The sequence below is a fragment of the Emericellopsis cladophorae genome (assembly GCF_022114955.1).
Source record: "Emericellopsis cladophorae strain MUM 19.33 chromosome Unknown NODE_3_length_1261782_cov_116_963312, whole genome shotgun sequence".
In the NCBI taxonomy this organism is placed as follows: Eukaryota; Fungi; Ascomycota; class Sordariomycetes; order Hypocreales; family Bionectriaceae; genus Emericellopsis; species Emericellopsis cladophorae.
In genome coordinates, this window is record NW_026250928.1 from 146,113 (window position 1) to 172,071 (window position 25,959).

Here is a 25,959-nt window from a genome sequence, read left to right on the forward strand (position 1 = left end):
ACTTTGAGGGCTGTAGCCTCGACCCCTGTTCGTGACACTCATTGAAAGCTGCGCTAAATCGTTAGCTGATCGGAGTTTTTCTTTGTCTCTGCCGCACCCCAACTCCATCTTCTCCACCCTGTGTCAATTTCCTGCCTCTCACAGAACAGTTGCAAGGGTAAAGGTTTCTTGGAGAGGGGTTCTGGATGGCTCGCTCCCAGACATGAATAGAGTGCCTGCGCTTGCGCAAGGTCCAAGGCTCAAGCACGCTCAAGCCATGCCAATACGTTGCATCCCGCATAATGACATGTCGGGAGAAATGCAACGCGTTGTCGCGCGTGTCGTGAGCAGGCGCCACGAGAATGTCCATTGTATCGCTCCGTAGCAGCAGCACGCTGACTCAATTACCCGTTTGGGCGGCCGCCAGCGAATCCAACGAATCACAAGACGCGGATACTCTCCCCAGATGCTTCGCCGACTGGAGACAGAAAAGAAAGAAAAATAATCTCGCAACAAGGTCGTCAGCAGGCGACTGTAAATCATGAGCTCTATATGCCCGGGTCTTTGCAAAAGCCTATACGTACTATTTCCATACGTTTGCTGTGCAACGCCAACACAAACATAAACAACGCCCCCGCATCCCCATTGTGATACGTCCAAGAGCTCTTCCGCATATCAAAAACTCGTATGCCCCGTCTCGTGTCATCGTGCGGCCACGGATGCGGGTGATGCGACTGGTGCATGCGCTGCTTGTGGCCTTGCAAAGAGCGTGTCCAGTGCAGCCTCTTCATCATGCGGTCGGTCGGTCAGCAGAGGCTGCGGTGCGTCGGCAGGGGCCGTCTTCTTTTCATTCAGTGCATTTCCGGTGCTGGCGCCCAAAGACCTGGGTCCAGGATGGCTGTTTTGGGTATCGTTGCTGTCCGCGGCCATCTTCTCCTTGACCTCCTCGGCCACGACGAGACGCGTCTTGCCCCACCCGAAGCTGTCCATGTTCCGGACAGCAAAGAGCATGACAAAAATGTTGAGGAAAGGCCCGCAGATGACAAAGACGGCCAGCCCGGCGAGGTACTGTACCCGCTCGCGCATGGTGCGTGGGTGCCACACGGCAATCATAATGTAGTAGAGGAGCGGGATGATCATGACGCTCGCAAAGGCCATGATAATCCACCAGGGCTGGGACATGAAGGCAACAATCATGCAGCCAATCGCCGCCACAATGAACGCGCAGAGGCACCAAACCAGGACGTTGCAGAGGGCCAGGATGCGCTCGAACCATTGGCAGTGGCGTGACAGCAGGAGCAAGAGGTCGTTGCTCGTCGCGCCCAGTGTCCAGCGCCGACGCTGCGAAAGGAAGACGCTCCATGTCTTGGGCACGTCCGTGTATGCGTGCGCGCGGAGGGCCTGGCGGGTCTGCGCCTCCGGATGGGTCGTGAGCATTAGACAGACCTTTAATGTAGCTGTTAGTATACTGTTGTTTCCAGTGGCATCTTTGTACTGTCACTCACATGATTACGGTCTTCAGACGCCGTCGCCCGTACCTGCTTGAGCATGCCATCCATGGGAGCAGGGTGGTATCCAAACAGCTCCACCAGGACCTTGTCGCCACACGTGTACTCGCAGATCTTGAGCAGCTGGCAGCAGCCAGGCAGGCATGAGACCTTCTTGGTGACCATGGACTGGTGAAGGCGCCGCAAGCACTGCGCAATGGTGTACTCGGCGTTTTGGTAGAGGCGCCAGATGTTCCAGTTGCCGCCTGAAAAGTCGACGGCCACAAAGCCACAGACGCCCACCGTGTTGGGATACTTGGACTCTTTGAGCAACTGGGCCACACAGTGCTTGTCAAAGATGGTGTCGGCGTCCATGCCCACCAGATGATCCACCTGGTCGACCTGGACGGACTCGGTCAGCCAGCTGGTCATGGAGTGGAAGAACTCCGGGGAGAAGATGTGCGACGGGCTGTCTCGCCGCTGGTTGAACTTGTGGAGGAACGAGCGGATCACGATCAGACTGTCACGCTTGCCTTGGTTCTGCTCCTTGACGATACAGTAGTACGGCACGCCCTTGTAGTGGCCGCGCGATACCTCAATGTCTATGCTCATGCCGTTCCATCCCCGGTATGCGCCGCGGATCCTCTCGTGATGGGTGCGGTCGACAAAGATATCTTCCAACAGATAGTCGCCGGTCGTCTTCTCCATCCCGGGCCCGCGCACACGCCCGTCGCAAACCACCATAATGCCCCGCTTGTGGTGCTCAATGCCTACCTGGTCCACGAGCGAGTCGATCGAGTGGCTGCACTCTTCAAACGTCTCGTTGTAGCAGGGCATGATGTAGACCAGGTCTTCCGTGTGGTCAGGCTCGATGATGCGTTCAGGTCGAACAACGTTGCGAAGCTTGAACACCATGAGAGAGACAATCATGGTGCAGTTGAGCGCCAGTGGGAACATGATGAACGGCAGGTATACATAGTAGTAACGCGACCAGTACCAGGAAGAGAAGATGAAGAGCGTGTTCAGGCAGATGAGACCAAACGTGAAGAGATACTTTTGGAAGGTGATCTTGCGCTTGCCTCGCTGGATGATCTTGTCGGTCGCCCGCTGCACGTCACTGGCTTCTTTGATGGCGGCTGCAGACGATGGGCCTGATGTAGCGTCGGTCTGCTGGGTAGGTTGGGTAGATGACTGAAGATGAGCCTGCGGCAGAGCAGTAATTGCCGGCTCCGCCGCCACCGCGGCTTCTGACGACTCCGGTCGGGAAGACACGCTGCTGCTGCGCTCGTCCGAGAAGCGCGATGCCCTCCCCAGGCGTCGAGCATTGCTAGCTGAGCTACCTGGTCGTTGGACGTCCCTTGCAGGAGGCGACCGAGGTTTGAAGTAGTCGCGGTGGCTGCTGGCGGCATGCGCCTGGAACACATCGGCGGTATCAGGCGTCTGGCCGATGGATGTCCTGGTCGACACGGTGGCGGACGGTTGCGTCCCTTCTGACGACTCCTCATAATCTTCAAAGGGGTTGCCGCCGGAGGCTTGTCTCCGCGATGAGCTCGCATCCAACTCCTCACACTCCCATTGCGAGGCCTTGGCTGGCCTACCGGGAGCAATGTACTGGCGGTTCGCGGTGAACCTAGGTGGTTGCAAGTCGTCTTGTGCCAATGGTTGCGTGCGGGAGTCCTATAAAGTCAATGATCACGAACATGATTATCTGTCTGCAGAAAATCTGCCACGTACCTTGGTGTTTTGCACAAGGCCATCTTGGTCCATGGCCGCAGAGAGCCTGCTCTGGGATCTTCGATCTGTAGCATAACCCATTGTTGTCCCAGATACTCAGACACAGACACGGAAAGCCAAACGAGTGATGACAATGAGTATTGGCAGCAGACCTAGACTGGTCTCAGTGGTGATCCGTGGGGAGAGCCTTACCCCCCAAAAGCGACAGACCACTGAAAACATGGCGATGTGAATGTCTTTAAAGAGAAAGCTGGGGTTTAGTCCGTTAGTGTTTTTGTGTGTTTGCAACGCATGAGGAGGGAAGCGTAGGCAAGGAAAAGGGCAGACCCCCAACGGCGCATCGTAAACAGACAAAGATATCGCACGCCCCCCTCTGGATCTCTAGTCCACATTCACGACAGCGCACGTTCGAAAGTAACTTGGTATTAGAGATCCCGCAGACCGAGGTGGCTGAATGATCCAGGCGCTGGTCGGTTGCGCCGATCACTTGCTCAGGGCTGAGGGGAACAAAGTAATAAAGCCGGTGGGACAAAAGACTGCATGGCAGTGCGTCCATGCCCTGGCTGAGGTCCATCTATCACTGATGGATGCGATTCGATCCAGCGCAACGCAATGCAACGCAATGCAACGCAATGCAACGCAACCCTGTCTGCTGTTGCGTCCGGTGGCAGGTGAATACGACCCAATTGCTAATGGGCCCGCTGGCTCAGCCCAGCCCAGGTCCAGGTCTCTCGGTCCAAGCGGCAGGGTCACGGCCCGGGGATCGATCTCAGCTCTCCATAGATGATAGGATCAGCGAGTGATAGTCCATGGTCGAATCAAGAAATAAATGCCCAAGTCAAGTACGGAAGTTTGTGCTGCCGTCTCGTGCGGCTCCGGTACGGACCCCGTAGGCTGCGTCTGGGGTTGCCTGGTAAGCCCCTCACACCTCGGGCAACTAATAACTACTGTCCTAGAGCAGTCACTTGTGTACGAGACGACACCGTTTCAGGTACTCGAGTGTGCAATGTGTACGTTCGTGGCCTCATCGCATTGCTTCTCGTGAAATGCGTAGCTAGCAATATTCCTTCGGAAACGGGCTACATTCAACTACATCGCGCAGTCTTCCAGGTGGGCAGCTGAGATGTGCCCATGCTTCGTGATGCGCTGCGTCGTCAGCCACCGGCATACCTGCAAAAGATCACTCAGCGTGAGACGAGTGAAATAAAAGCCAGGTGAGCGATTCGTAGCCTTGGGAAGCACAACACCGGGGCGGGCTTCGCGGCCAGCCGAGGGGCAAGATACGACGCAGCGCCAAAGATTAATCTGATGGTACAATTCCTGGTGGAACGAAGCTCAAACTGGGATATCGGCTCAATCCAAGGCAGAAGCCGTTGTACTTCATTAGGCTGATCAGAGCGAACGAAGAAGAAACGAGATGCTGATGCAGCTTGTCATTCGCCATCCACTGTGGCAGTACTCTCGTCAGCACGCAATACGAGCATCGAGGTGGCAAGGCGTGGAGAAGTCGAAGTGGAATCTCGAGATGTAGTTTGACTTTTCATCTTTCAGCCGACTCAGTGTGGACTCCATGCGCCGCGTCCTCAACCGCGGCCTTTGATTTCCAAGGCAGGGTGCAGGGCCCGTGACGCAGTGCAACCGTCAGACTAGACTCGAGCCGCTGCCAAGAAAGGGGCAAAACCCAGGAGTATGCGATACAGCCTCTCGTACCGCGCAGCATTTGCCTCATGTTGGATGGCGCACTGTATTCAAGGTGGTCCCTCACTGGCTGTACAAAGCCCATACATAATACCGGTACAGAAAACCTGCAGTGATCCCACTATCCGGCGGGGACTATGGTGGCAGCGGCAGCAGCAGTGACAGCCGTAAAGCGAGCAAAAGCTACCAGCTGCTTGCCCTCCGTATTGTGCCAGCCAGTGCCTCGTGTTCAAGTTGGTGAAGCCTTTTGTCCTCCGCCGGCAGCACGACGGGTGGGGGGACGACAAAGTCTGATCATAGTCAGCTTCTATTCTAGACTTTGAAAGTGGCTCCAAAAGTGGCCAAACATGCCGACGGCTGCGCTGACCGAGGGCCGAGCATGGTAAGATCAGCAATCGCCGGAGGATGCAGCGCGTCGCTGAGGTCCGGCTGCCGCAATAATTGACCGCGGCACGGACAGAGGCGGCTGCTACTGCGACTCCAGGTGCAGCACCGCACAGCGACGGACATTTCTGCATCGATGGATAGCTGAAGATCGGGCGTCGCAGCACGTTCCACGATTCAGCCAAAGGTACTGCATCCCATAGCGGCGTTCGCCTGCGCCAATCGGCCCCTCAACCAGACGGAGAGTCTGCACTCCATGTTTCCATTTTTGAACCATTCGGAAGGCGTCTTCCTCAATCCTATTCATTCTGTCCACGCTGGGGCCTCTGCGCGGTGCGAGCGAGGAAACATGCTGCGTGCTATTCTCCTCGACGTCGTCACGAAAGGCATTGAGCAGAATGTAGCCAGATAGATCAGCAGCGCTAAACTTTAGTTAACCCTGGCGGCCGGCACATCAGGCTCCCTGAATAGCTCGCACCACCCAGGTTAGAAGCATGGTGCTAATTTCAAGGCCAGCTTGCTGAAGCGCCAGCCAAGATTTGTGGGGTCGGTGGTCTCGCAAAGTCGCTTCCTGCGCGCTGCCACATCGATCAAAGCCCAGCGTTCAAGCAGCCCGTGTTGGGTGCTGCTCCTCTGGGAATGGAGCGCGTGGAAGCGCGTTCCTTCTCTTTGCCGAAGCAAGGCAGGCAATGATACAACAGGATCAAAGAGGCTGCCAATTGGGGGGTTGCCGCAAGACAGGAGCCTCCTCTTTGGCGTACCATGCGGAAGCACTCCTTTACCGCAATGGTCACTTCATTTCGTCAATGCCATAGCTTGGACCGCAAAGGCTGACCCCCAGCTTTCTAGAACAAGTGTGACTTCTGAAGTTCTGCGCATGGCCAGTTCAGCCAACGTTACTTTCAACAAAGACGAGCTCACCGGCCGGGCCAAGGCTAGACTCGCCGATCGTCAATGCCACGCCTGTCCGTCCTTGTCTCCAGGCACGCCGCCATGTCGAGTACGCCGACTGAAGGAGACAGTACCAGGTACAAGCCAGGCACAGCCGTCGATCGATTGGTTGATTTGTCGTGAACCTGTTGATCTGTCTCACATGTCCGGGTAGTCCGAGGCGAAGGGCACAGGCACTGCTCCTGTTGCCATTGTCGTGTTATTCGACCATGACTGGGCACGTTCTTAGGTCTATGCCGATCAGCCAGAACTTAACACCTAGACTGAGCTGAAAATCGCAAAGATAGGCCTATGTCTTTTGTGAGACTGGTAGCCCAACGTCTGAACAACATTGACGGCAGCTGTGGCGCCGGAACCTGGCGTTGCGTCGCGGGTAGCACTTGTTGCTGTACGCTCATAGAATTGTATGGACAGTGCCCAGCCTTGCTAGGCATCGATATGCATATTTTCCTTGAGGTGGTCTCGGTCTAGTTTCGTGCCTAGCTGACAGTTCCTTTGTCGTCGGTGATCTCGGCCAGTCGGGCTATTGCACACGCCCCTGCTTGTCAGAGTGCAACCTGCGAGCGCACATACATACCCATCGACACTTTGCCCCGACCTGCTCTGCAATGTTTCGCCCCTCGGTCTTCATGACTTCATTTCGTATACCCACAAGCGCAAAGGAGTGAAATACCACGCCGTCCCTGCACCTTGGCACCATCGGGAGCCCACCCTGTTCGGTGCATAGCAAGCGGCTTGACTTCGCTGCTGAAATTCACCTCGAATTTCCTTTGCTCTCCACCCTCGTCTCTCCTGCTGTTCGGTGTCAAACCTCAAAATGGCAACAGTCTTGTCAGCCGAAACCAAGCACAGCGTTCTCATTGGAGTGCAAGACGTTCCAGCAAGATCCTTCGTCGATGCTTCTGCCAACCATGACGAATATCCATGGAGCTACTTGACGGCAGACACATGCCCGAGTACTCCGCCAACATCTGTCAGCGACTGCCAAACAGAGATCAGTCGGCCGCCGTCGCCTGTAAGACCTGATGACCAACCCATTGTTGCCGTTCTGGGCGTGGGCTATGTTGGCAGCCATCTGGTCGAGTCCTTCTCCAAGTGTTACGACGTGATCGGGTTCGATGTCTCGCACGCCCGAGTTCGTCAGCTTCGAGAGGACTATGCCGCCAAGGCGCAGATGGAGTTCACAGACAATGCCCGCAACCTCTCCAGGGCAACACACTTCCTAATTTCGGTACCAACGCTCCTTCGTCCAGACAGGACGATTGACTCTTCGTACCTTAGGGAAGCAATCAAGTCCGTAGGGCAGGTTGCCCGCCGTGGCTCAACCGTCGTCGTCGAGAGCTCTGTTGCTGTTGGCATGACCCGGCAATTGCTTGGTCCCCTGGCACAGGCGAGCGGTTTCTTCGCAGGAATGTCTCCAGAGGTAAGATTCCACCTGATATTCATGACCAAGTGTGTCTGTTTGCTAACCACCCACAATCAGCGTGTCGATCCCGGTCGTGTCGACCCACCCGTCCAAGCCATACCAAAGATCATCTCGGGCCTTGATGACATGGTGCCCGGGTCTCTCGATGCCATCCATCGCGTGTATCGGACCATCTTTGACAATGTGGTCACGGTCTCCAAACCTGAGGTTGCCGAGATGATGAAGTTGTACGAAAATTGCCAGAGAATGGTGTGCATCGCCTATGCCAACGAGATGGCTGATGCCTGTATTTCCCACGACATCGACCCCTACGAGGTGTGCAATGCAGCGTCGACGAAGCCCTTTGGCTACATGCCCTACGCACCCGGGGTGGGAGTCGGCGGCCATTGTATCCCGGTTAACCCGTTCTACCTGCTGTCAAACAATAGCTTCCCACTTCTCGAGGCCGCGACGAGCGCCATGTGGTCTCGGCCTGCGAAAATTGCAGACAGGGCGCTCGAGTTGTTGCGAAGATTGCCTAAGCGGTCCGCGAGTCCCAGGGTGTTGGTGGCAGGGATGGCTTTCAAAGCTGGGCAAACATCGTTGAGCAATTCCCCTGGTTTGGATCTTGCGAAGAGCCTCGCCATCTCGCAGGAGGCAGAGGTGATCTGGGCAGACGCGCTCGTCCATCAGGACGCGATCCCGCATATTCCGCGTCTTGCAGACAGCGAGTGGACTGTCGAGGGGCTCGAAACCTTTGACCTCGTCATTGTGGCTTTGAAGCAGCGCGAGATGGACTTCACAGTATTGAATGAATTGCGGGGGACCAATGTTGAGATGTGGTGTCGTTGATTAGCGGCACAGGTTCGATTGGTGGGCGTGGGAAATTGTTTGATGATGGCACGACCCATCACGTGCCGCTGCCGCCCGTGAAGTCCAGTGCTCCTGCCTCAGCACAGATGGCTGGCTCAAGGTAATTTCTTTGGATATACGCATTGAATATCTGGATTCGTTGAAAGGAGACATTTCAAAAATGTAAAATGTGGAAGCGATTTTAAGAGCCCATTGGTACACAGAGCTGTAATACTGAGAAGTCTGAGATACAGTCCCTGAGTACAGATAGTACAAAAAGCGATGTGCTGCCCACGACAGCTCGAGCACAGACTGAGTCCCGTGCAATACAAAAAGATCAAACAAATCCCAAGCGGACCAATGATCGAGTCGATGAAGGGCCTGAGCGGCTGAATGACCTCACTCGGTGTACAGCGTCGCTATATGAGTCCAACCAGCCCGCCTGCGCCGCGTGACTGAATCCCAACTTCTCTCTCACCACTTGATCGGAAACCAGCCTTCGCACAACATGTCTCCATTCGCCAACGCTGTATACTATCCATCTTGGAAAGTATACAAAGGAAAGCCGCCGTCGTCGCTGAATATCCGTGTAGCCACGCATGCATTCTATGCGTTCGTGAGGTGCGTACAAAATGTCATATACGGAATCTTCTGACGAACGACAGGGTCAACGAGAATGGTACACTTCGGGTAAGCGTTATCCGTGAATGTTCGCCCGAAATGCTGACCGGAAACGCTATAGCTCCTGGACGATTTTGGTGATTTGCGGAAGCAGGTCGATGGGGAGCAGGGGTGCCTAGCCGCCTTTGCAAAGATGAAGCGAGAGAACCCGCACTTGAAGACACTCGTCTCGATAGGCGGTGGCTCAGGGAGTGCCGAGTTCCCTGCGATGGCTGCCAATCCTGCAGCGAGGGAAAGATTCGCGAGAGAAGCTCGCAACTTCTGTGACAAGTACGAGTTTGACGGGGTCGATAGTAAGTCGGACCAATTGTTCGTGGGCAACTTTCAGGTACTAAACAAAAAAAGTCGACTGGGAGCATCCTACCCAGTGCGATGAAGGCGAGAATTATGTCAAGCTGGTTTGGGATGTCCGCAGGACTCTACCGGCCCCTGCGTACCTCGTTAGTACAGCCCTGCCCGTCGGTCAATACTGCCTCAAGCACGTTGATCTGAGGACGGCCGGTGCCCTCCTTGACTTCCTCAACCTCATGGCATACGACTTCACCGGAGCCTGGACCGACGTTTGCGGTCATCAGGCCCAGTTACTGGCTCCGCAGGAAAACACGTGCTCAACGCTTCGCAAGTCAGGAGCCGCTGGTGTTGACTATTTACTTGCGAATGGCTTCCCAAGGGAGAAGATTCTACTTGGCGTGCCAGCGTATGCCAAATATTTTCCTCAGGCCAGCGGCCCTGGTCATTCATTCCACAGCGCTGGGGAGATGGAGTATTCTGATATGCCCGAGAGCTGGATCTTGGATGCCCACATAGACCATCATGCTGCAACGGCGTCACATGTTGACTTGGAGGGCGGAAAAGGTTTCGTTACGTTTGATGTGCCAGCTACCGTGTCAGCGAAAGCGCGATACGTGAGGACGCAACAACTCGGTGGTCTTTTTTATTGGACTGGCGTTGGCGACAGGCAAGGCAGTCAAAGTCTGGTCACTGCCGGCTTGGCAGCGCTTAACAAGTAAATTAGGTTTTAATAACCGTGCGGATCGGTAACCTTATCTGAACAATTTTCAGTTTCCTCGCGGTCAAAACCAGGCTTCTTCGGAGAGATCCCTCCCTCGCAGCCACGCAACAGCGTCATGTGGGTTGCCCGCCTTACGAATCGTTGCGCACGGGGGGCTGTGCAAGGCGTCAGGATTCCCACGAGGAAGCGCGAGACCGCGCGAGACCGCTCGAGACCGCTCGAGATCGCGGGCGTGGACTCGGATCGCATAGCCTCATCGGCGCCAGAGAGAGCGCGAAGCTCATAAAACCAAGGAAGCGGAATGTCGCCTGTGCATGAGCTAAACGGGAAGTGGGAGATCGGCTCAGTGTTTTCTGCAGGTCTTTAACGAAGAGTGGCCCTCGGGTCGAAACAGGGGACTTTAGAAGTTGAGTTAGCGTACCACAGCCACGCCATTTCGTCATCATTGAGGTGGGTGCAATCAGGATGTCGGCTGCTCAACAAAGCTCAGGACACATGATAAATATGATCAATCTCCCTGTAGCTACATCCCCCTTCTCGAGCAGCAATATTTCTCAAATCCTTGTCTCAAAAACAAACAAAAAAACAAAAAACCCATTTTAATTGTGAGTATTACCAGACCAGTTCTGGACACCAACCTTGATTAACATGGTATTCAACAGTTCAAATCTTCAAGAACTACGTCATCGCCTCCAACAAACACCACAAACACACCACAACCACATCGTCGCCATGGGTCTCCAATGGGTTAAGGGTATCGGCGGTCGCCATTTCGGCACCAGCGTTCACGTCAATAGGCACGGTGTTCATCGCGGTGCCTGGCGGTTCTCCCTTGGCAAGTTCAACTGCTTCAGACGTTGAGATCATCAAGACATCCAACGTGGGCTTGAACTTGATCGAGGATGGATGGGAAAGAGAACTGCAGGTGAACATGTCATCGCGCTGGCCAAGGAACGAAAAGGCATTTGCGATATGATGTTTAATGATTCTTATGATAGCGCTTTAATGAACAAATGTTGCTAGCCTCACGAGCCTTCTAGAAATAACCTCTTGGATGACTTCATGGATGAGAAGGTTCGTCCAGGGTAATGTAAAGAGTGATTGAGCCACGAGCAACTCCAGCCGCCCACCCGCCATTGGGGTTCCACTATTCGCGACTTCACATCCCACCACGCGTTCGACTTCAACCTGAGCCGTCTGCGCATTACAGCAGGAACAGCAAGTTCTTTACTGTCAAGAATGAAATAGAAATGGAGCCATGGCGATTTTGAACTTCACTCTGAGCGAGGAAGGCGTCACTGCTCTCCGGGACGCCCTCATCTGCCTCAGCAAGTTTAGTGACGATGTTTCGCTCGAAGCTCGCAAGGACTCGGTAGGAGCAGAGATCCTGAACATCCGACAAGACTGACAGCATCAGTTCACGTTGACCACGCTCAATGTCACCAAGTCAGCCTATGCAAGCTTCAAGTTCGGGCCCGGCAAATTTTTCTCGCGGTACTCTTTTCAAGGAACGGGGCCGTACCGCGAGAAGTTCTACTGCACACTGTTCATTAGGGTGAGTGAGCTGTCGTGGCTGCCAATGCTCAGCTGACCCCATAGTCTCTCATCTCCATCTTCCGAAGTCGCACCAGTGTAGACACGCAGCGCGACGTCGAGAGGCACACGGTCATCGAAAAGTGCGACGTGGCGGTTGAGGACGGTGAAGGAATTTCCAGTCGCTTCATTGCGCGAATCGTCTTCAGGAATGGCCTCACCAGCACGCATCGCCTGCCCTTCGAGGTCGCGGTGCCGGTGCACGCAAAGTTCAATAAGAGCGACTCTCCGCACCATTGGGTCATTGCCTCACGGACACTGCGCCAGCTCATGGACCACTTTGGACCGGGCATAGACTTGCTGGACATTAACACAGATGGGGACCATGTAAATTTTACGTGCTTCAGCGAGAAGACAGTCTCAGAGGATGGTAAGCTTTCTACACTATTTTCAAGGGTTACGCTGACCAAGCAGCTGTTCTCAAGAAGCCGCTGCAGACATCCATTGCTGTCGAGGCCGACGAGTTCGACGACATTGATGTTGAAGACAAACTGCATATCGTTATTTCCGTCAAAGACTTCAGAGCAATCATCCAGCATGCTGGAATTACCGGAAACGTCATCTCAGCCCGCTACTCACTCCCAGCCCGCCCGATCCAGTTCTCCTATGGCAGCGAGGCTATCAGTTGTGAATTTCTGGTCATGACTGTCGGTGAGCGTGGCATCAATCCCTCGCACAAAACGAAAAAGGGACGCAAAAACCAAACACAGAGCAATGCTCCCCGTCTTGAAGCTGCTTCTCGTAGGACCAGTGTAGCCCCCTCGGAGGCGCCAGGCCAGGACGCCCAGCAGATGCCACCTCCACCACCGGCTTCAAGGAGACCGCCGAATTTGACACCTCAGATGTCAGCTCCTCGTGCAAGTGCTTCTCGACTCGGTGCGTTCGATCTCCGCCCGACGCAACAAGCACCTCCACCAGCGACGCACAACTCGGAAAGCCTCTTCGTAGATGAAGAAAGCTGGGAGCCAATGAGGGACGAGGAAGAAGAGGAAGATAACGCCAGGTTGGAATGGGATCACAGTGCTGAAACGGTGAGTCGTCTTTCAACCTCAGTGCCTCTCGCTAACTTGTCAGAACCCCGCCGAGTTGCGAATGAAGAGTATGATGCATCAAACCGCGCAGCCAGCCCCCGACGCGAATACCGAAGACGCTGCAAGCGCAAACCTCGAGTCGCAGGCCCTTGAGCCGACCCAAAACATGTCGGAGGTCCAGAACTTGGCTTTGTTTCCCGACTAATGAGATCATGATGCTGGAATACCGGATGAGAAGTGTTGTTAAGTGGGATTGCCCGCCTCCGCGATATATACCCAGCTAGTTGCACATCCTGCCCCAACGGCCTCCACCGCGGAGCCGTTAGGTATGAACCTTGACGACGCAATGACATTGAAGCGTCCCTTGACAATGTTATCCTCCACCTTGGGACCGCAATTACCGTGCTCGCCCCATCCCCAAGAAAGGACGTCGCCAGTGTCAGCGAGGGCAACGACATGCTCGCTGCCGACAGCTATCTGTGCGAGCCTTGGTAGGTCCGGCGGAGGTAACTGACCGTGATCATCACGGCCCCACGCTTCGAGCTTGCCTTGTTTGGTGAGAATGTAGATGTTTCCCCAGCTCGCGCCTACGTCGGTCCAATCCGGAGCGGTGACGGGCGCGGACGACTGCAACAACCACTTGTCTGAACCTATCACCTTGAAATCCCCTTTGGCAGGTTCGCCAAAAAGACAGGTTGCTTCCTTGCAGCACACGGCTCTGCGTACTGGGAATCCTACGTCTTCGATCTTGCGAGGGGCGTATAGAACGGCTGCAGGCTGTCCAGCCTGACCCTTGCGGCAGTTGCCCCAGCCGTATGCATCTCCATTGTCCAAAACAGCGACAACGTGGCCCATGCAAGCATGCAGATCGATGATTTCTGCGTTGGGTGGTGGAAACCCTGCCAAACGTGTGGCGGTTGGGGTCCGTACCATCATCTCGCCAGCACCAAGCTCCCCTTTCGGACCGACGCCGCATGTGAAGACTGCCGTATTCTTGCCTTCTGCATCTCTAGCGACGAAGATAGAAGCTTCCCATGTAGTAGCAATCAGTGAGATCTTGCCAATGCCCGGCTCGCCATCCCTGACCAGCTTAATCCCCAAGAAAGCAGGTAGGTTTGTTCGAGGCCCGATTCCACAAGCTCCGCTTGTGCCATCACCACTCCAGTACACAGCTCCTTCTTTGGTTAGGATGAGTGTGTGGTTTCCTCCCGCCGCGATTTTGACAATAGATGAGTCTGGTTGTGGAGGATGGAACAGGACCGGCTTCGGTACCGACACATCCTCCTTGTGCCCTATGCCGAGCTGGCCTGAGCCATTGGATCCGATGGAAAAAACAGCGTTCATTTTATCATGCTCATGGGCAGTGTGATGTCGTTCAGGGACCTTGGTGCAAAGGCTGTCGACCCATATGCAGTTAGATGACACCCCGCTTAGTAGCATATAGCTTACTTGAGAATACGCACGTGCCATATGCACATAACCGCACCTCATATTTCCCGTAGAGCTAAACCCACTGCACGAAATTTCTCAACTCCCAAAGCATCCTTCCTCACAAACCTCGACAAGGTCATCGTTGTTCGCAAACCACGCAACGGCAGACCCAGTGACGGTTGCAAGTGCACCAGCATGTGAAAGGCTTCTTTGGCATTGTTCTCTACCATCCGAACCGCACACAATGGAGTCGGCAGCACCGAGTGACTACGCCCAGCCGGGCATGGAGAACTTTGTTGTCGGTCTCATTGGTATGGGCGACATGGGCAAGATGTATGCCGAGCGGCTATCTGCCGCTGGCTGGCGGTAAGTTCTTGCCTCGTCGGCTCTGGTTGACCTGGCCTCCAGCCTATTTCAATTGGTAAGTCATTGATTACTACGATCCCACTCTCTCTCCCCTTCGATGATGACTAGAGCGCATTTGGCTCGAGTATGACCTGGGGCTATCTGGTTTCCGTTCCGGCCGCTGGTGTCCGCCCTGGGTTGTCACTGATGTAAACGCTAGCTACCTTACTATAACTACTGTCTGAGAAAATCAACACATCTCTTGTCTTGTTTCACACCTCGTCAAGAATTATAGCTAACAAGCTTCAAGCAGATTGAGCAACTCGGGCGAGTCGGTCTGACCAATTTCGGTAGCATCATGGCCTGCGACAGGGAAGACAAGTACGAGAGCTTGACGCAAGAATATGCCAGCAACGTACGGCCAGTCCCTTCATGTCCTCTCGTATGCCATGATAGCTGAAGCGTCTCGTCAAATCTATAGCCCAGAATAGAAATATGTCCCAACGGCCACTATGTCTCCCGCGCAAGCGACTACATCATCTACAGCGTCGAGGCTGCTGTCATTGACCGTGTAATCGCCCAGTTTGGACCATGTATGCCTTGCTCCCTGTGATTTTTATGCTTTTTGCTCCCGCTCTTTGGAAGGACCGCTGTTAGTAACACAGTATAGCGACAAAGCTCCGCGCCATTGTCGGCGGCCAAACATCCTGCAAATCCCCCGAGATCGCTGCCTTTGAAGCACATCTCCCCGCCGATGTGTCCATCGTATCCATCCACTCACTTCACGGACCTACAGTCGAGCCGGCGGGCCAGCCACTTGTACTCGTCCAGCACCGCGCTCCCGATGCCGCGCTCCACAAGGTCGAGGCCGTCCTCGCTTGCCTACGATCACGCTACGTCTATCTCTCCGCGAAGGAACATGACCGGATCACAGCCGACACCCAGGCCGTCACGCACGCAGCCTTCCTCTCCATGGGAAAGGCATGGCACGCAAATACGCAGTTCCCCTGGGAACTGGCTCGCTACGTCGGCGGGATAGAGAATGTCAAAATCAACACCATGCTGAGAATCTACTCGCAAAAATGGCACGTCTACGCCGGTCTTGCGATTCTCAATCCCGAGGCCAAGAAACAGATCGCAGAGTATGCGCGCAGCGTCACAGACCTGTACAAGATCATGCTCGAGGGTGACTTACCCGCACTGCGACAGCGCATGTTTGCTGCCAGAGACAAGGTGTTCGGTGCCAATTCGAAATGGGGTTCTGAAGCGTCGGGGCCTCTGCTACAACCCGGTGTGCTCTCCTCATTTTCTTTGGGGACGCCTTCTCCAGATTCCACGCCGCGACCCAACAACCACCTCAGCCTTCTTGCTATGGTAGACTGCTGGGCGAATTTGGGCACCGTGCCCTATGACCATATGATCTGCAGCACGCCCCTTTTCCGCCTGCGGCTGGGTGTCACAGAGCACCTGTTCGGCGATGAGGCGATGCTCGAAGAAACCCTGAGGACTGCCGTCAGCGACCTAACATACCGGAGCGACGACCTCGAGTTCACCTTTGCAGCCAGGGCATGGGCGGAGTGCGTTGCGATTGGACACTTTGAGACGTATGAGAAGCGCTTCTTGAGTACCCAAGAGTTCTTCAAGCCGCGTTTTGAAGAGGCCAAGACAATTGGTAACCAGATGATGAAGCAAATCATGGAAGGCGTCAAGGATAAGACACAGTGAGCTGGGAAATCACGATGATGCACGAGTAATGAACTATTGCCTCCTAGAACCTGATGAACGTTGCAGTACATTGGCCTCGCCACACTGTATCCTACATATAGTGAATCTAACATCGGTGACATCCACTGTCGCTTTTTGCCACCATGCTGGGCAGTATTTATATCTGTGTGATCACATCCGGCACCCTGAGCTCGACACTTTCTTCCAGCACGGCCACACCCCGTTCAACTTGGAGAGGCGCAGGGGTAAAGGCCTCTCCTTCGTGTTCGACGATCGTAGTAGCCACTTGTATACCCTCCTTATCTCCACCTGGGCCAATAGTGACTTGTTCCAGCGGTGTCTCGCACGCCTTGCTGAACGAACGCTCGCGGAAGGGCAATGTGAGGCCGACATCATACTCGTCCTCATCCATTGGTGCGGGGAAATTGTCTGTGAAGTAGCTCCCAGATTGCGCCAGAATTTGGAGCGCGTTTGTCGATGGAATCGAGGTCAATAACTGGCATCGAATGCTGTGATTCGTCTTGATGGATATGGAGCTTCTACCGTTGGAGATGCTTTCTTCCTTGGCCCACCCCAACTTGTGCAATTTTGTTGCGCTCATCTTTCCGTAAAGGCTAGGCGATGGTGGAGGCGTCCATGGTGGACGAGCACCGGATGCCTCGTCATTCGATTCACCATGATCGGCGTCCTTGGTGAAGGCTCTTAGGTTCTCACACCCTGGTGAAGGCTTCAAGTGACCCGCAGGCTCGGGTTGCACAGTGGACTGCGGATCGACATGCGTACCATTGGGTTTACCATTCGGCGCCGGTCCAATGGAAGGAGGCAGCAATCGTCCTTGGCCAAGTTGCTGGTCAAGGAGCTCAAGCATGCTCATTGCCGAGCTGGAAGAGGAGTCAAACGAACTTCTGGGGTACACCTAAAGAACATGTTAGCACGAAACTAGCCCAGCTCAGAGCCGACTTACCAGAGGCACAACACGATATCCAATCGTCTTCAGCCTCTCGGCTTGTACAACTGGCCTTTCCCCATTGCCATGAAAGCCGAATCCCACAGCTGCGGTGGGCGGAGTCTCTCCCTTGCTGACACCGATCAGGCTGAGATATGCACGGTCAATGCATCCAGGTCGACATGTCGGGCACACCATGTATTGGCATTCAGTATCCAAGTCGGTGACCCAAGGGTGCTTGCTGCGCCCCTGAGCGCGAGGAACACGGGACTTGGAATCCAGGATCTGGCTGAGTATGTCGGCCTGGTCTCGGAATACATCACGCGCGATAGCGTGGTGCACCTTGGAATCTTAGTATTCAGGCTCTGTCATTGGGAAAGTATTGGTATTTCTACCTCTTCGCGTTGTCTGAGAATAGTGACAATCTGATCTGGTCTGTACTGTGAGAGTTGCTTCGGGTCCAGCTCCTCGAGGAAACTGAGCCGATCTCGCCTCGCCGCAGCACTTCTCTCCCTGATGCTCATCTGGGACGCGAACGACCTGCCCAGCTGGTCGTATGCCACCTGGCTTGATTAGTTTCAGGACAAACTTCTTTTCAGGAGACCTGATATACTTGATGCCCAGTTGCTGCGTCGAACTCGATCATGTCCTCACGATCCTGAGTGCAGCGATAGACCCAACCAAACTCACCGGGCTTTAGGCAACATTTGCAAAGGTGCTCCCCATAAAGCCTAACCATGGTGATATGTGTGCATTGCGGCTTATGTCTCGGCCGCGAGGGTATGCCTGGAGAGGCATGTGTCGGGTTTGGCATGGCCCAGGTGAATAGTGCGCCCACAGAGCACGTACAATTAGTGCGTCCAATTCGCCGAGAGCCCCTTCATTGATTGAGAGTTCTGCGCAGCTGGTCACAGAAGAGGGAGTGACAAGCAAGCTGAGCGAGGGATGCGAGACAGAAACAAGTCCGGTGTGTTATTCGATAGGAACTGGTTCTGGCTTGAAGGTGTGAGATTCCAAGTAGTGGTAGCAATGAGAGTGAAACGATAGAATCTGAGACTAGTCGGCCTACAAAAGTCTGAAGTAGATGTGAGGAGGAAGTGCCGTGGGCTCTGATACTTAAGATGGCGAATTTCATCTGACCTTCCACCATGGTAGACAGCGACGATGAAGACTCCCGTCGTAGAACTTAGATATAGGCGAACACTAAGGTTTTTCAGGTTCTCTAACTTGATTCCTCGCCGTAGTCAACTTCCCATCACTTCAACAGCCCATTCATAGCGAGGACTTATGAGTTCAGTAGGCTGTGTCATAAACTTATGAACAGGTTCATGCCCGATGGAAGCACCGGCGATGATGATGAAGAACGAGCGGACTGCAGTAAAGAAAGCTCACGTTCGTCAAAGCTTAATCGAATTAATTGGCATTACCATTGGCTTTTATCACCGTACACGGGTACGGTCAATGAGGCTCTGTGGAAGCATCCATCAGCACTTTCGGACAGCGTTGCGTAGAGGGTTGAGAGATCTCGTTTGCAATGGCTCAAAGACTTGATCGAATGTAACAGTTAAATACCGACCTCTGAATGGATGCAATTTGATATGATTGTGAGAGGGCACAAAACCTTCATCTTGGAAACCTAGGAGTCCTTAAGGACGCCACAGGGGTAGTACGGAGAACTTGTCGTGGATGTCAATAAAGGCCATGCGCGCGTGTGGCGTCGGTACCGTGGCTGGCGGTTGCTGGGAAAACAAAGACCCATCGTACCTCGGCCTGTCCTGAGCCGGCAGCCAATCAAACAGTGTGCAGCACCTTTCCTGGCCTAGGCCTGAGTCCAGGACTCCAGTCGCGACATGGAGTCCGACCCGCCTCGTCACGTCTGGTCCCAAGCCCATCCCCATCCACCCAGACCCAGGTCTTGGTCCCTCCATTCCAGTGTCAGACATCATCGTCACCAACCCCCCCCAGCGGCCCTTTGTCACAGCGCAACGGCGATTTTCACGACCTGGAACGGACGATTATACGGTCGACTCATGTGAGTAGCCCCTCTGTCGTCACCCGAAATCACCAGGCGAAAATGGCGGCCCAATCGCGGACAACAATACACGCAATGCGAGCAAGAGGGTGAAACTGCCTTGGGCTGGCATTGGCCTCTCTAGACCCACGAACCCATTGGTCGATACCATGGGACTGCTTGCCATCTCTCACCCGTTGCAGTGGATGTAATTGTGCCACTAACACACCTGCTTCAGACCGCCTATCCTGCCCGCAGCTGAGACCGCGCGACGACAACGAAACAGCCAGCGACCATGTCGGTCAAGTTCGAGAAAACGACGGAGGAGACGGTCAAGGCCGCGCAGAATGTCATGTCGGGAGCCGAGGGCGGTCACCTGCCGGGCACCAGCGGCAAGCACCCCGTCGCTGCTGCGATCGGCACTGCTTTGACCGGCGGCAAGGAGATGGCGGGCGTAAAGGGCTATCTCGCGGCGTACATCAAGCAGATTGAGGAGAACCCGCTGCGGACCAAAATGCTGACGGCCGGCACCCTGGCCGGTGCGCAGGAGCTGATTGCGTCCTTCTTGGCCAAGGACCGCAACAAGCACGGCAACTACTTCACCTCGCGCGTGCCCAAGATGGCGGCCTACGGTGCGCTCATCAGCGCGCCTCTGGGCCACTTTCTCATCTGGCTGCTCCAGCTGACCTTCCGCGGACGCACCAGCCTCAAGGCCAAGATCATGCAGATCGTAGTCAGCAACTTGATTGTAGGTTCACTCTTCTATTTCTTGTCTCTTCGTGGGCCGCTTGGACTGACTCTGTGCTCCCCCTCAGATTGCGCCGATCCAAAACAGCATCTATCTGGTCGCCATGGCCCTGATTGCTGGCGCCAGGACGTACCACCAGGTGCGCGCCACCGTCAAGGTCGGCTTCTGGAAGGTGATGCGCGTCTCGTGGATTACCTCGCCCATCTGCCTTGCCTTTGCGCAGAAGTTCCTGCCCGACCAGCTCTGGGTCCCCTTTTTCAACATTGTGTCGTTCATTATCGGTACCTACATCAACACCGTCACCAAGAAGAAGCGCCTCGCAGCCCTCCGCAAGAAGCACTTTGGTGACAACCGCAACAGCGGCATGGGCCGCTCCGATGAGTACAACGGTGGAATGGGCCCCAACCCACCCTACTAGGCTCCCGGAGTCTTGGTGGGGTGAGGATGTGTGTGAGTTTGTGGAGGACTGGGACCTGGAACTCGTGTCGAGGACATACAAAGGATGTGGTCGATGAAGAAAAGGACTCTGATAGCGAGTGGTGTCGAGTACGACAGAGAAGGTTGCTGTTGATGATGTTGAGAGGCTCTTTGTACAAACTTCCACCTGAACGTCACGTTATGTTTTATGTATGCGGCGCGGTCGATATTTAGGGTGCTGTGTCGTTCCGACCGATTGGATATATACTTGCTTTTTTAATCATGTTAACGTCACCTATCCTCCGTCTAGGGCAGGCTCCATCACGCCCTCCGTGTCCACCATCGAAGTCGGGCTCCAGTACTCCCACTCGCCTCTGGTCTGTTTGTCCACCCACAGCATGCCTTCCGACATGAGGTCGTCTATCACTGTTTGACATCGAGCCTTTTCCCAGCCAAGATTGTCCCGCAACATGCTGACACTGACGTATCCCAGCACCTGCGCCGCTTCCACCACCGAGGCCTGGTCGTTGCTGAGCTCTCTTGGGACACTCCTCACATACTCCTTGTGCCCGACGCTGATGACCGCATAGCTCCCACCGAGGGGCTTGAGCGTCTCGACCGCCCTCTTCACGTCGTCGGGCGAGATCTCGGTGCTGCCCTCCATTCTCCCCTGTGATACCCTCTCCGTGAGTTCCTTCAACCCTATCAGGCCGCCATTCTCCCCCCTTGTCCGACTGCAGACCTCCACAACGCGCACCGCCAGTTCAAAGTAAAAGTCGTTGACACTGCCGCCCAGCAGCTGCGCCCACAATCCACCACCGGCCCCGGAGGAGGATGACGAGGATGACGAGGCAAGCGGGTCGACGCCGATCGCCGTGCACATGCGCGCAAACTGTGCTCGGAAGGCAGGGTCGGAGCGGATGTCCTTGGCGTGTGTCTGGGCAAACTGCTGGAGGAGGGATCGGAAGACAGTGAGTTGCGTGGTGAGGGCTTCGGTGTTGGAGGCGCGCAGGGAGGAGCCGTGCGAGGCGAATTGGCGAGAGGTGAGCCGCGAGCGGTCGAACGCCCCGATTCCGACGCCCTTGCGTGACATGGTCTATCTTCACCCGAGTTGAGGCGTCCTGTGGTATGTCCAATGTTCGATGGAAGAGGACAGCATGATGTGGTGGTGAGTGAGGGAATGCTGATGACGATGGTGGGGTTGATTGGCATTGATCACCGTGTGCTCTCAACAGCGAGGTCTACATCTACAGCGCGGATATTGTATTCATGGGTAAATACGACGAAATTTTTTGATCAAATGTTCTTGCTGAAAATAATATTTTATTTCGTTAAGTTTGCGCCAAGCGCCGGCATGCGCTATCGCAGAGGGCCACCTTGTTGAGCGGTGATATCCATGCGCACCAACAGCCCCTATGCTGTCTATCAAGATTTCACCAGCCGTCGTCACGTCGTTATCCTTCGCGCTGCTATGTATCCCCAGCAAGCTACTGTGTCTGGCATTGCGCCTGACCATCATCCATGTCATCCTCGTCCTCCCACTCGGTCGCAAAGCGCGGGTCGCCTGAGTTGGCCCCCATCTACAACGGTCAGCGGTCGCTCTCAGCCTACTTATCAGCTCCAGGGCGTGTCTCACCTGCTCAATGTCTGCGTCTTCCTCGTACTCCACCTCATCCACCTCTTTTGCCTCTATGGGGGGATTTGGCGGCGGCAGCATCTTCTGTAACGAGTCGTACTCCTTGTCCTCCTTGAGCCAGCCGTCCTCGGGGAACTCAATGTCCACAAGGAGATACAGGTCACCCTTGGCATCGCCCTTCTTCATGGGCATACCTTCGCCTTCGATCTTGAGGCAGTCACCTGGCCTCAAGATGGACCCTCTCGGGCGCTCCAGCGCGATACCACGGCCATCGAGATGCTTCAGCACTGTTCGTGAGAACCCGCCGAGCGCCTCGCCGAGGGTAATCTTGAGCTCCGCCGACAAGTCGTAGCCGAGGCGGGTGAAGTCATCGTGTGGTTCCTCCACCAAGGTGAAGATGATGTCTCCCGGGATCTGATCCGGGTTCTGGTCAGCCTCGCCCTCGAGCACAATGCGCTCGCCGTGCATCGAGCCGCGTGGAATGTAGATCTCGAGCGCCTTCTTCTCCTGCACCGTGCGCTTGCCCTTGCACTTTTTGCACCTGTCCTTCTCCTTGTAGACCTGGCCCGATCCCGCGCAGTGGTCGCAGAGGACGGTCTCTCGGCGCATCATGCCGGGGCCGATCTGGCGGATCGCATCCTGCATGCCCTGGCCCTTGCAACGATCGCAGGTCGCCGACTTGGCCTTCTCCCGGCCTCCAGAGCCCTTGCAAGATCCGCACAGAATCTGCTTGTTGGCAGCGAACTTGACCGTCTTGCCCCGATAGAGCTCCTCGAGCGTGACCTTGTACTCCTGCTCCTCGTTGGGCCCCTTGCGTGGCCTCCTAGGACCACCGCCACCGGGCATGCCACCAGGGCCGCCAGCACCCATGTTGAAGCCGAACATTTGCGACAGGATATCGTTCAGGTCCACCTCCTCGCCGCCTGCGCCGGGCCCGCCGCGGGACTTGTCAAAGGCGGCCATGCCGTGGGTGTCGTAGAGGTGGCGTTTGTCATCGTCGCCGAGGATGTCGTAGGCTTGCGTGACCTCCTTGAACTTGATTTCCGACTCGGCGCGTTGCTCTTCGGGAACCTTGTCGGGATGGTACTTCAAGGCCGCCTTGCGGTATGCCTTCTTTATCTCGTCGCCCGAGGCCGTCTTTTCGATGGAGAGAAGCTCTGCAGCCACTGTTGTCAGCGTCTCGACCGGCTAGACCCATGAACAAAATGCTCCCTTACCGTAGAGGTCGACCTCTTCTGCGAATCCTGCGCCCTCCATTGTGAACGTCCAGGAGAATGAAAGCGTAGGAAAAATGAGCAAGGTCAAGTTTCCGACAGGTAAGGATGGTAGAAAAGAATTTCGGCGCAGGCGAGGATCGGTATTAGTGGGGTAGTCAGCTACGAACCACAACACTTTGACAAGTTTTCCTGGGCGTCTGTCGAATGATAGTGACAAGATGATAGGTTGTTTACATGAGTCCAATGTTCTCCTACTGATATTCGTGATCATGCGCTTTTCCGTTGGCTTATTCCATCTGGTAGTTGCGACCATCGCATTCACCGGTTGTCCATCTTCAAAGTCAAGATAAGATAAGATAAAGAATCCTCAAAAAGCTTATCGATAAGTTAGTGAATCGCGTCGCGTTGGAGCAGCTTCATCGACCCTCCCATTCGGTTGTTTGGTCTTGACGCCATATCTGGAGAACCTGTTCCTAGATCGTGGGCCTGTTTTGGCTCGAGAAGCTACGAGAGGGCATGGCAACCACGTTTCAGGCTTCCAGGCTCGTGAGAAGGCTCCGGTGCCCTCAATGTTGTCGCCCATTGCCTTACAACCGCCGCTCACTTCACATTTCGCCAAGACTGGCTTGTCCCCCTAGTCAACAAAGACAGACTCTCACAGGCGAAGTAAAGGCCGTCTCAAATCATGACGACACACATCGCCATGGCAATTTGGTGGCTGAGGCTACGACGCCTGCACTGTCGAGGTTTCAAGATCTGTCGAGACAGGTAAAACGCCCTCCAAGGATACTGGGCCAGAAGACGGACCAACCAATACGGGCTCGGTTTGCTCCTTCGCCAACAGGTCAACTTCACCTGGGCTCTGTGCGAACTGCTCTATTCAACAACCTTGTAGCCCTCGCATCCTCAGAGGGAGCCTTTATCCTCCGCGTCGAGGACACCGATCAGGTTGGTTTTCATATCGAAGACTTCCATACATGAGCCATTAGCCTGACAAACTGTAGCGCCGATTGAACAAGGATGCAGAAAAGCAGATGATTCAGGACCTGAGGTGGCTGGGTCTTGTCTGGACAGAAGGCCCTGACGTTGGGGGGCCTCACGGCCCATACCGACAGGTAGGTCCAACCCATGCCGCTTGAGGCAGCTTCACTGACATTGTCCCAGTCGGAGCGTCTCGGCATTTACAAGAAGCATGTCGACGAACTCATCGCCAACGGCCATGCCTACCGCTGCTTCTGTTCATCCGAGGATCTGGAACGACAGAAACGCGAAGCCCACGAGACCGGCATGGCAACGGTCTATCCAGGAACATGCCGCTCACTCACACCTCGTGAGTCCGATCAGCGCGCCGCAGCCCAAGAGCCACATGTTGTCCGCTTCAAGGGCGACGCATTCGGAATCCTCGGCTTCAAGGACGCTGTCTACGGGTCGTTCCAGAAGAAGGAAAAGGAGGAAGATTTCGTCATCTTCAAAACAGACGGCTATCCAACGTATCACCTCGCCAACGTGGTGGATGACCATCTCATGAGTATCACGCATGTCATCCGAGGCGAGGAATGGCTGATCTCTACGCCTAAACACCTCGCGCTCTATAAGGCCTTTGGCTGGAAACCACCGACATTTGCACACCTGGGCCTGTTGATCAACGATGACGGGAGCAAGCTCAGCAAGAGGAACGCCAGTGCGAGCATAACCTCGTACAAGGACAATTTTTTCGCGCCCATGGCCTTCCAGACGTGGCTCGCGTCACTAGGTTCGTCCCGAAAGTCACAAGGCGGCCCTATCCCACGGACCATTGCTGCTTTGGCATCCGACGTAAGTAGTACCACGCAGCAAGTGTTCGTTTCATCGATTCAGCTGACTCGCTCATTTAGCTCTCCTATAAATTCACAAAGGGCGGGATTAAGATCAACCAGGAGCGCCTGATCAACTTTGACTCTAGTTATTTCTACAGCATCCTTCCCAACCCGACACCCGAGGAGCAGCAAATTTTTCTTCAGAATATTCAGATCCCCATTCTCAAAGCTGTACAGTCACTCGACAGCAACTCCCTTCCCTCATTTGCGGAGCGCGCTGGTCGCGCTTGGGACGGCCCCAAAGAGCGAACCCATTTCCTGGCGCAAGACGACGCCAAGGTCATCAGCCACCTCCTCCGAACTCTCCATTCCCGACTGAAGAACAGGGGAGATGCGCAGAGGTTGGTGCTCGACCACCCTCACTACTTCTGGCGACCGCCCGTGGCCCTGCTCACAGAGAGTCTGGCCGCTCACCCAGTACCTGAGGCGCTTCTCAGCGCCATTGAGAAAGTCTGCCAACAACCAGAGTTTTGGGTTGACCCTTTGACGCCAAAGGCAGCGACACCCAGCAGCACCGTCAGCAAGGCTGTTGCCGAGATTATGGATGGGGATGGTGCCAAATTCACCGCTTACAAGGAGCAGAGGACGCTGGCGACGGGCAATCCAGACAGAGCAAGCCATTCATCCGAGGAGCTGTTCCAGGCGTTGGGGAGGCATGAGTGGTTGCATCGTGTCAAGTCTGTGCGGGACACTATGGGCGGGATGTAGCTCTGCGTGATACGACAGACGGCAACTGTATCACCTTGTACATACATATGTTAACATCACTGTAAGAAGAACGCGTGGTGAGCGCAAATTATACTTTTCAAGGGCCCTTGCA

The 25,959-nt window shown here is 55.0% G+C and overlaps 10 protein-coding genes across 10 annotated transcripts; 6 read left to right on the forward strand and 4 right to left on the reverse strand.

Moving 5' to 3' along the window:
• Positions 1–681: 681 nt before the first annotated feature.
• J7T54_007830 (Chitin synthase-like protein) lies at positions 682–3,281 on the reverse strand (the record flags this gene model as incomplete). The annotated part of the gene is made up of 3 exons (XM_051510919.1): positions 682–1,425; positions 1,485–3,143; positions 3,201–3,281. 3 exons carry the CDS (start codon positions 3,279–3,281, stop codon positions 682–684), a joined length of 2,484 nt encoding a protein of 827 aa, XP_051365593.1.
• A 3,769-nt stretch (positions 3,282–7,050) lies between these two features.
• Positions 7,051–8,490, forward strand: J7T54_007831 (UDP-N-acetyl-D-glucosamine 6-dehydrogenase-like protein; the record flags this gene model as incomplete). The annotated part of the gene is made up of 2 exons (XM_051510920.1): positions 7,051–7,656; positions 7,717–8,490. 2 exons carry the CDS (start codon positions 7,051–7,053, stop codon positions 8,488–8,490), a joined length of 1,380 nt encoding a protein of 459 aa, XP_051365594.1.
• A 508-nt stretch (positions 8,491–8,998) lies between these two features.
• J7T54_007832 (Chitinase-like protein) lies at positions 8,999–10,469 on the forward strand (the record flags this gene model as incomplete). Its single annotated transcript, XM_051510921.1, has 5 exons — positions 8,999–9,111; positions 9,156–9,180; positions 9,233–9,464; positions 9,517–10,026; positions 10,234–10,469. 5 exons carry the CDS (start codon positions 8,999–9,001, stop codon positions 10,467–10,469), a joined length of 1,116 nt encoding a protein of 371 aa, XP_051365595.1.
• A 972-nt stretch (positions 10,470–11,441) lies between these two features.
• On the forward strand, positions 11,442–13,012 carry J7T54_007833 (DNA repair Rad9; the record flags this gene model as incomplete). The annotated part of the gene is made up of 6 exons (XM_051510922.1): positions 11,442–11,555; positions 11,601–11,738; positions 11,783–12,146; positions 12,191–12,427; positions 12,533–12,807; positions 12,851–13,012. The coding sequence occupies 6 exons, from the start codon at positions 11,442–11,444 to the stop codon at positions 13,010–13,012; spliced, it is 1,290 nt and encodes a 429-aa protein (XP_051365596.1).
• A 1,470-nt stretch (positions 13,013–14,482) lies between these two features.
• Positions 14,483–16,308, forward strand: J7T54_007834 (prephenate dehydrogenase [NADP(+)]-like protein; the record flags this gene model as incomplete). Its single annotated transcript, XM_051510923.1, has 4 exons — positions 14,483–14,604; positions 14,938–14,998; positions 15,065–15,176; positions 15,254–16,308. The coding sequence occupies 4 exons, from the start codon at positions 14,483–14,485 to the stop codon at positions 16,306–16,308; spliced, it is 1,350 nt and encodes a 449-aa protein (XP_051365597.1).
• A 157-nt stretch (positions 16,309–16,465) lies between these two features.
• On the reverse strand, positions 16,466–17,961 carry J7T54_007835 (uncharacterized protein; the record flags this gene model as incomplete). Its single annotated transcript, XM_051510924.1, has 4 exons — positions 16,466–17,224; positions 17,273–17,596; positions 17,650–17,821; positions 17,945–17,961. The coding sequence occupies 4 exons, from the start codon at positions 17,959–17,961 to the stop codon at positions 16,466–16,468; spliced, it is 1,272 nt and encodes a 423-aa protein (XP_051365598.1).
• A 1,599-nt stretch (positions 17,962–19,560) lies between these two features.
• J7T54_007836 (PXMP2/4 family protein-like protein) lies at positions 19,561–20,431 on the forward strand (the record flags this gene model as incomplete). Its single annotated transcript, XM_051510925.1, has 2 exons — positions 19,561–20,013; positions 20,081–20,431. The coding sequence occupies 2 exons, from the start codon at positions 19,561–19,563 to the stop codon at positions 20,429–20,431; spliced, it is 804 nt and encodes a 267-aa protein (XP_051365599.1).
• Positions 20,432–20,725: 294 nt separating this feature from the next.
• Positions 20,726–21,523, reverse strand: J7T54_007837 (Vacuolar-sorting protein-like protein; the record flags this gene model as incomplete). Its single annotated transcript, XM_051502406.1, has 1 exon — positions 20,726–21,523. The coding sequence occupies one exon, from the start codon at positions 21,521–21,523 to the stop codon at positions 20,726–20,728; it is 798 nt and encodes a 265-aa protein (XP_051365600.1).
• A 394-nt stretch (positions 21,524–21,917) lies between these two features.
• Positions 21,918–23,323, reverse strand: J7T54_007838 (DnaJ protein-like protein; the record flags this gene model as incomplete). Its single annotated transcript, XM_051502407.1, has 3 exons — positions 21,918–22,010; positions 22,067–23,223; positions 23,284–23,323. The coding sequence occupies 3 exons, from the start codon at positions 23,321–23,323 to the stop codon at positions 21,918–21,920; spliced, it is 1,290 nt and encodes a 429-aa protein (XP_051365601.1).
• Positions 23,324–23,968: 645 nt separating this feature from the next.
• Positions 23,969–25,847, forward strand: J7T54_007839 (glutamyl-tRNA synthetase; the record flags this gene model as incomplete). The annotated part of the gene is made up of 5 exons (XM_051502408.1): positions 23,969–24,029; positions 24,128–24,231; positions 24,288–24,398; positions 24,448–25,098; positions 25,158–25,847. 5 exons carry the CDS (start codon positions 23,969–23,971, stop codon positions 25,845–25,847), a joined length of 1,617 nt encoding a protein of 538 aa, XP_051365602.1.
• Positions 25,848–25,959: the final 112 nt, after the last annotated feature.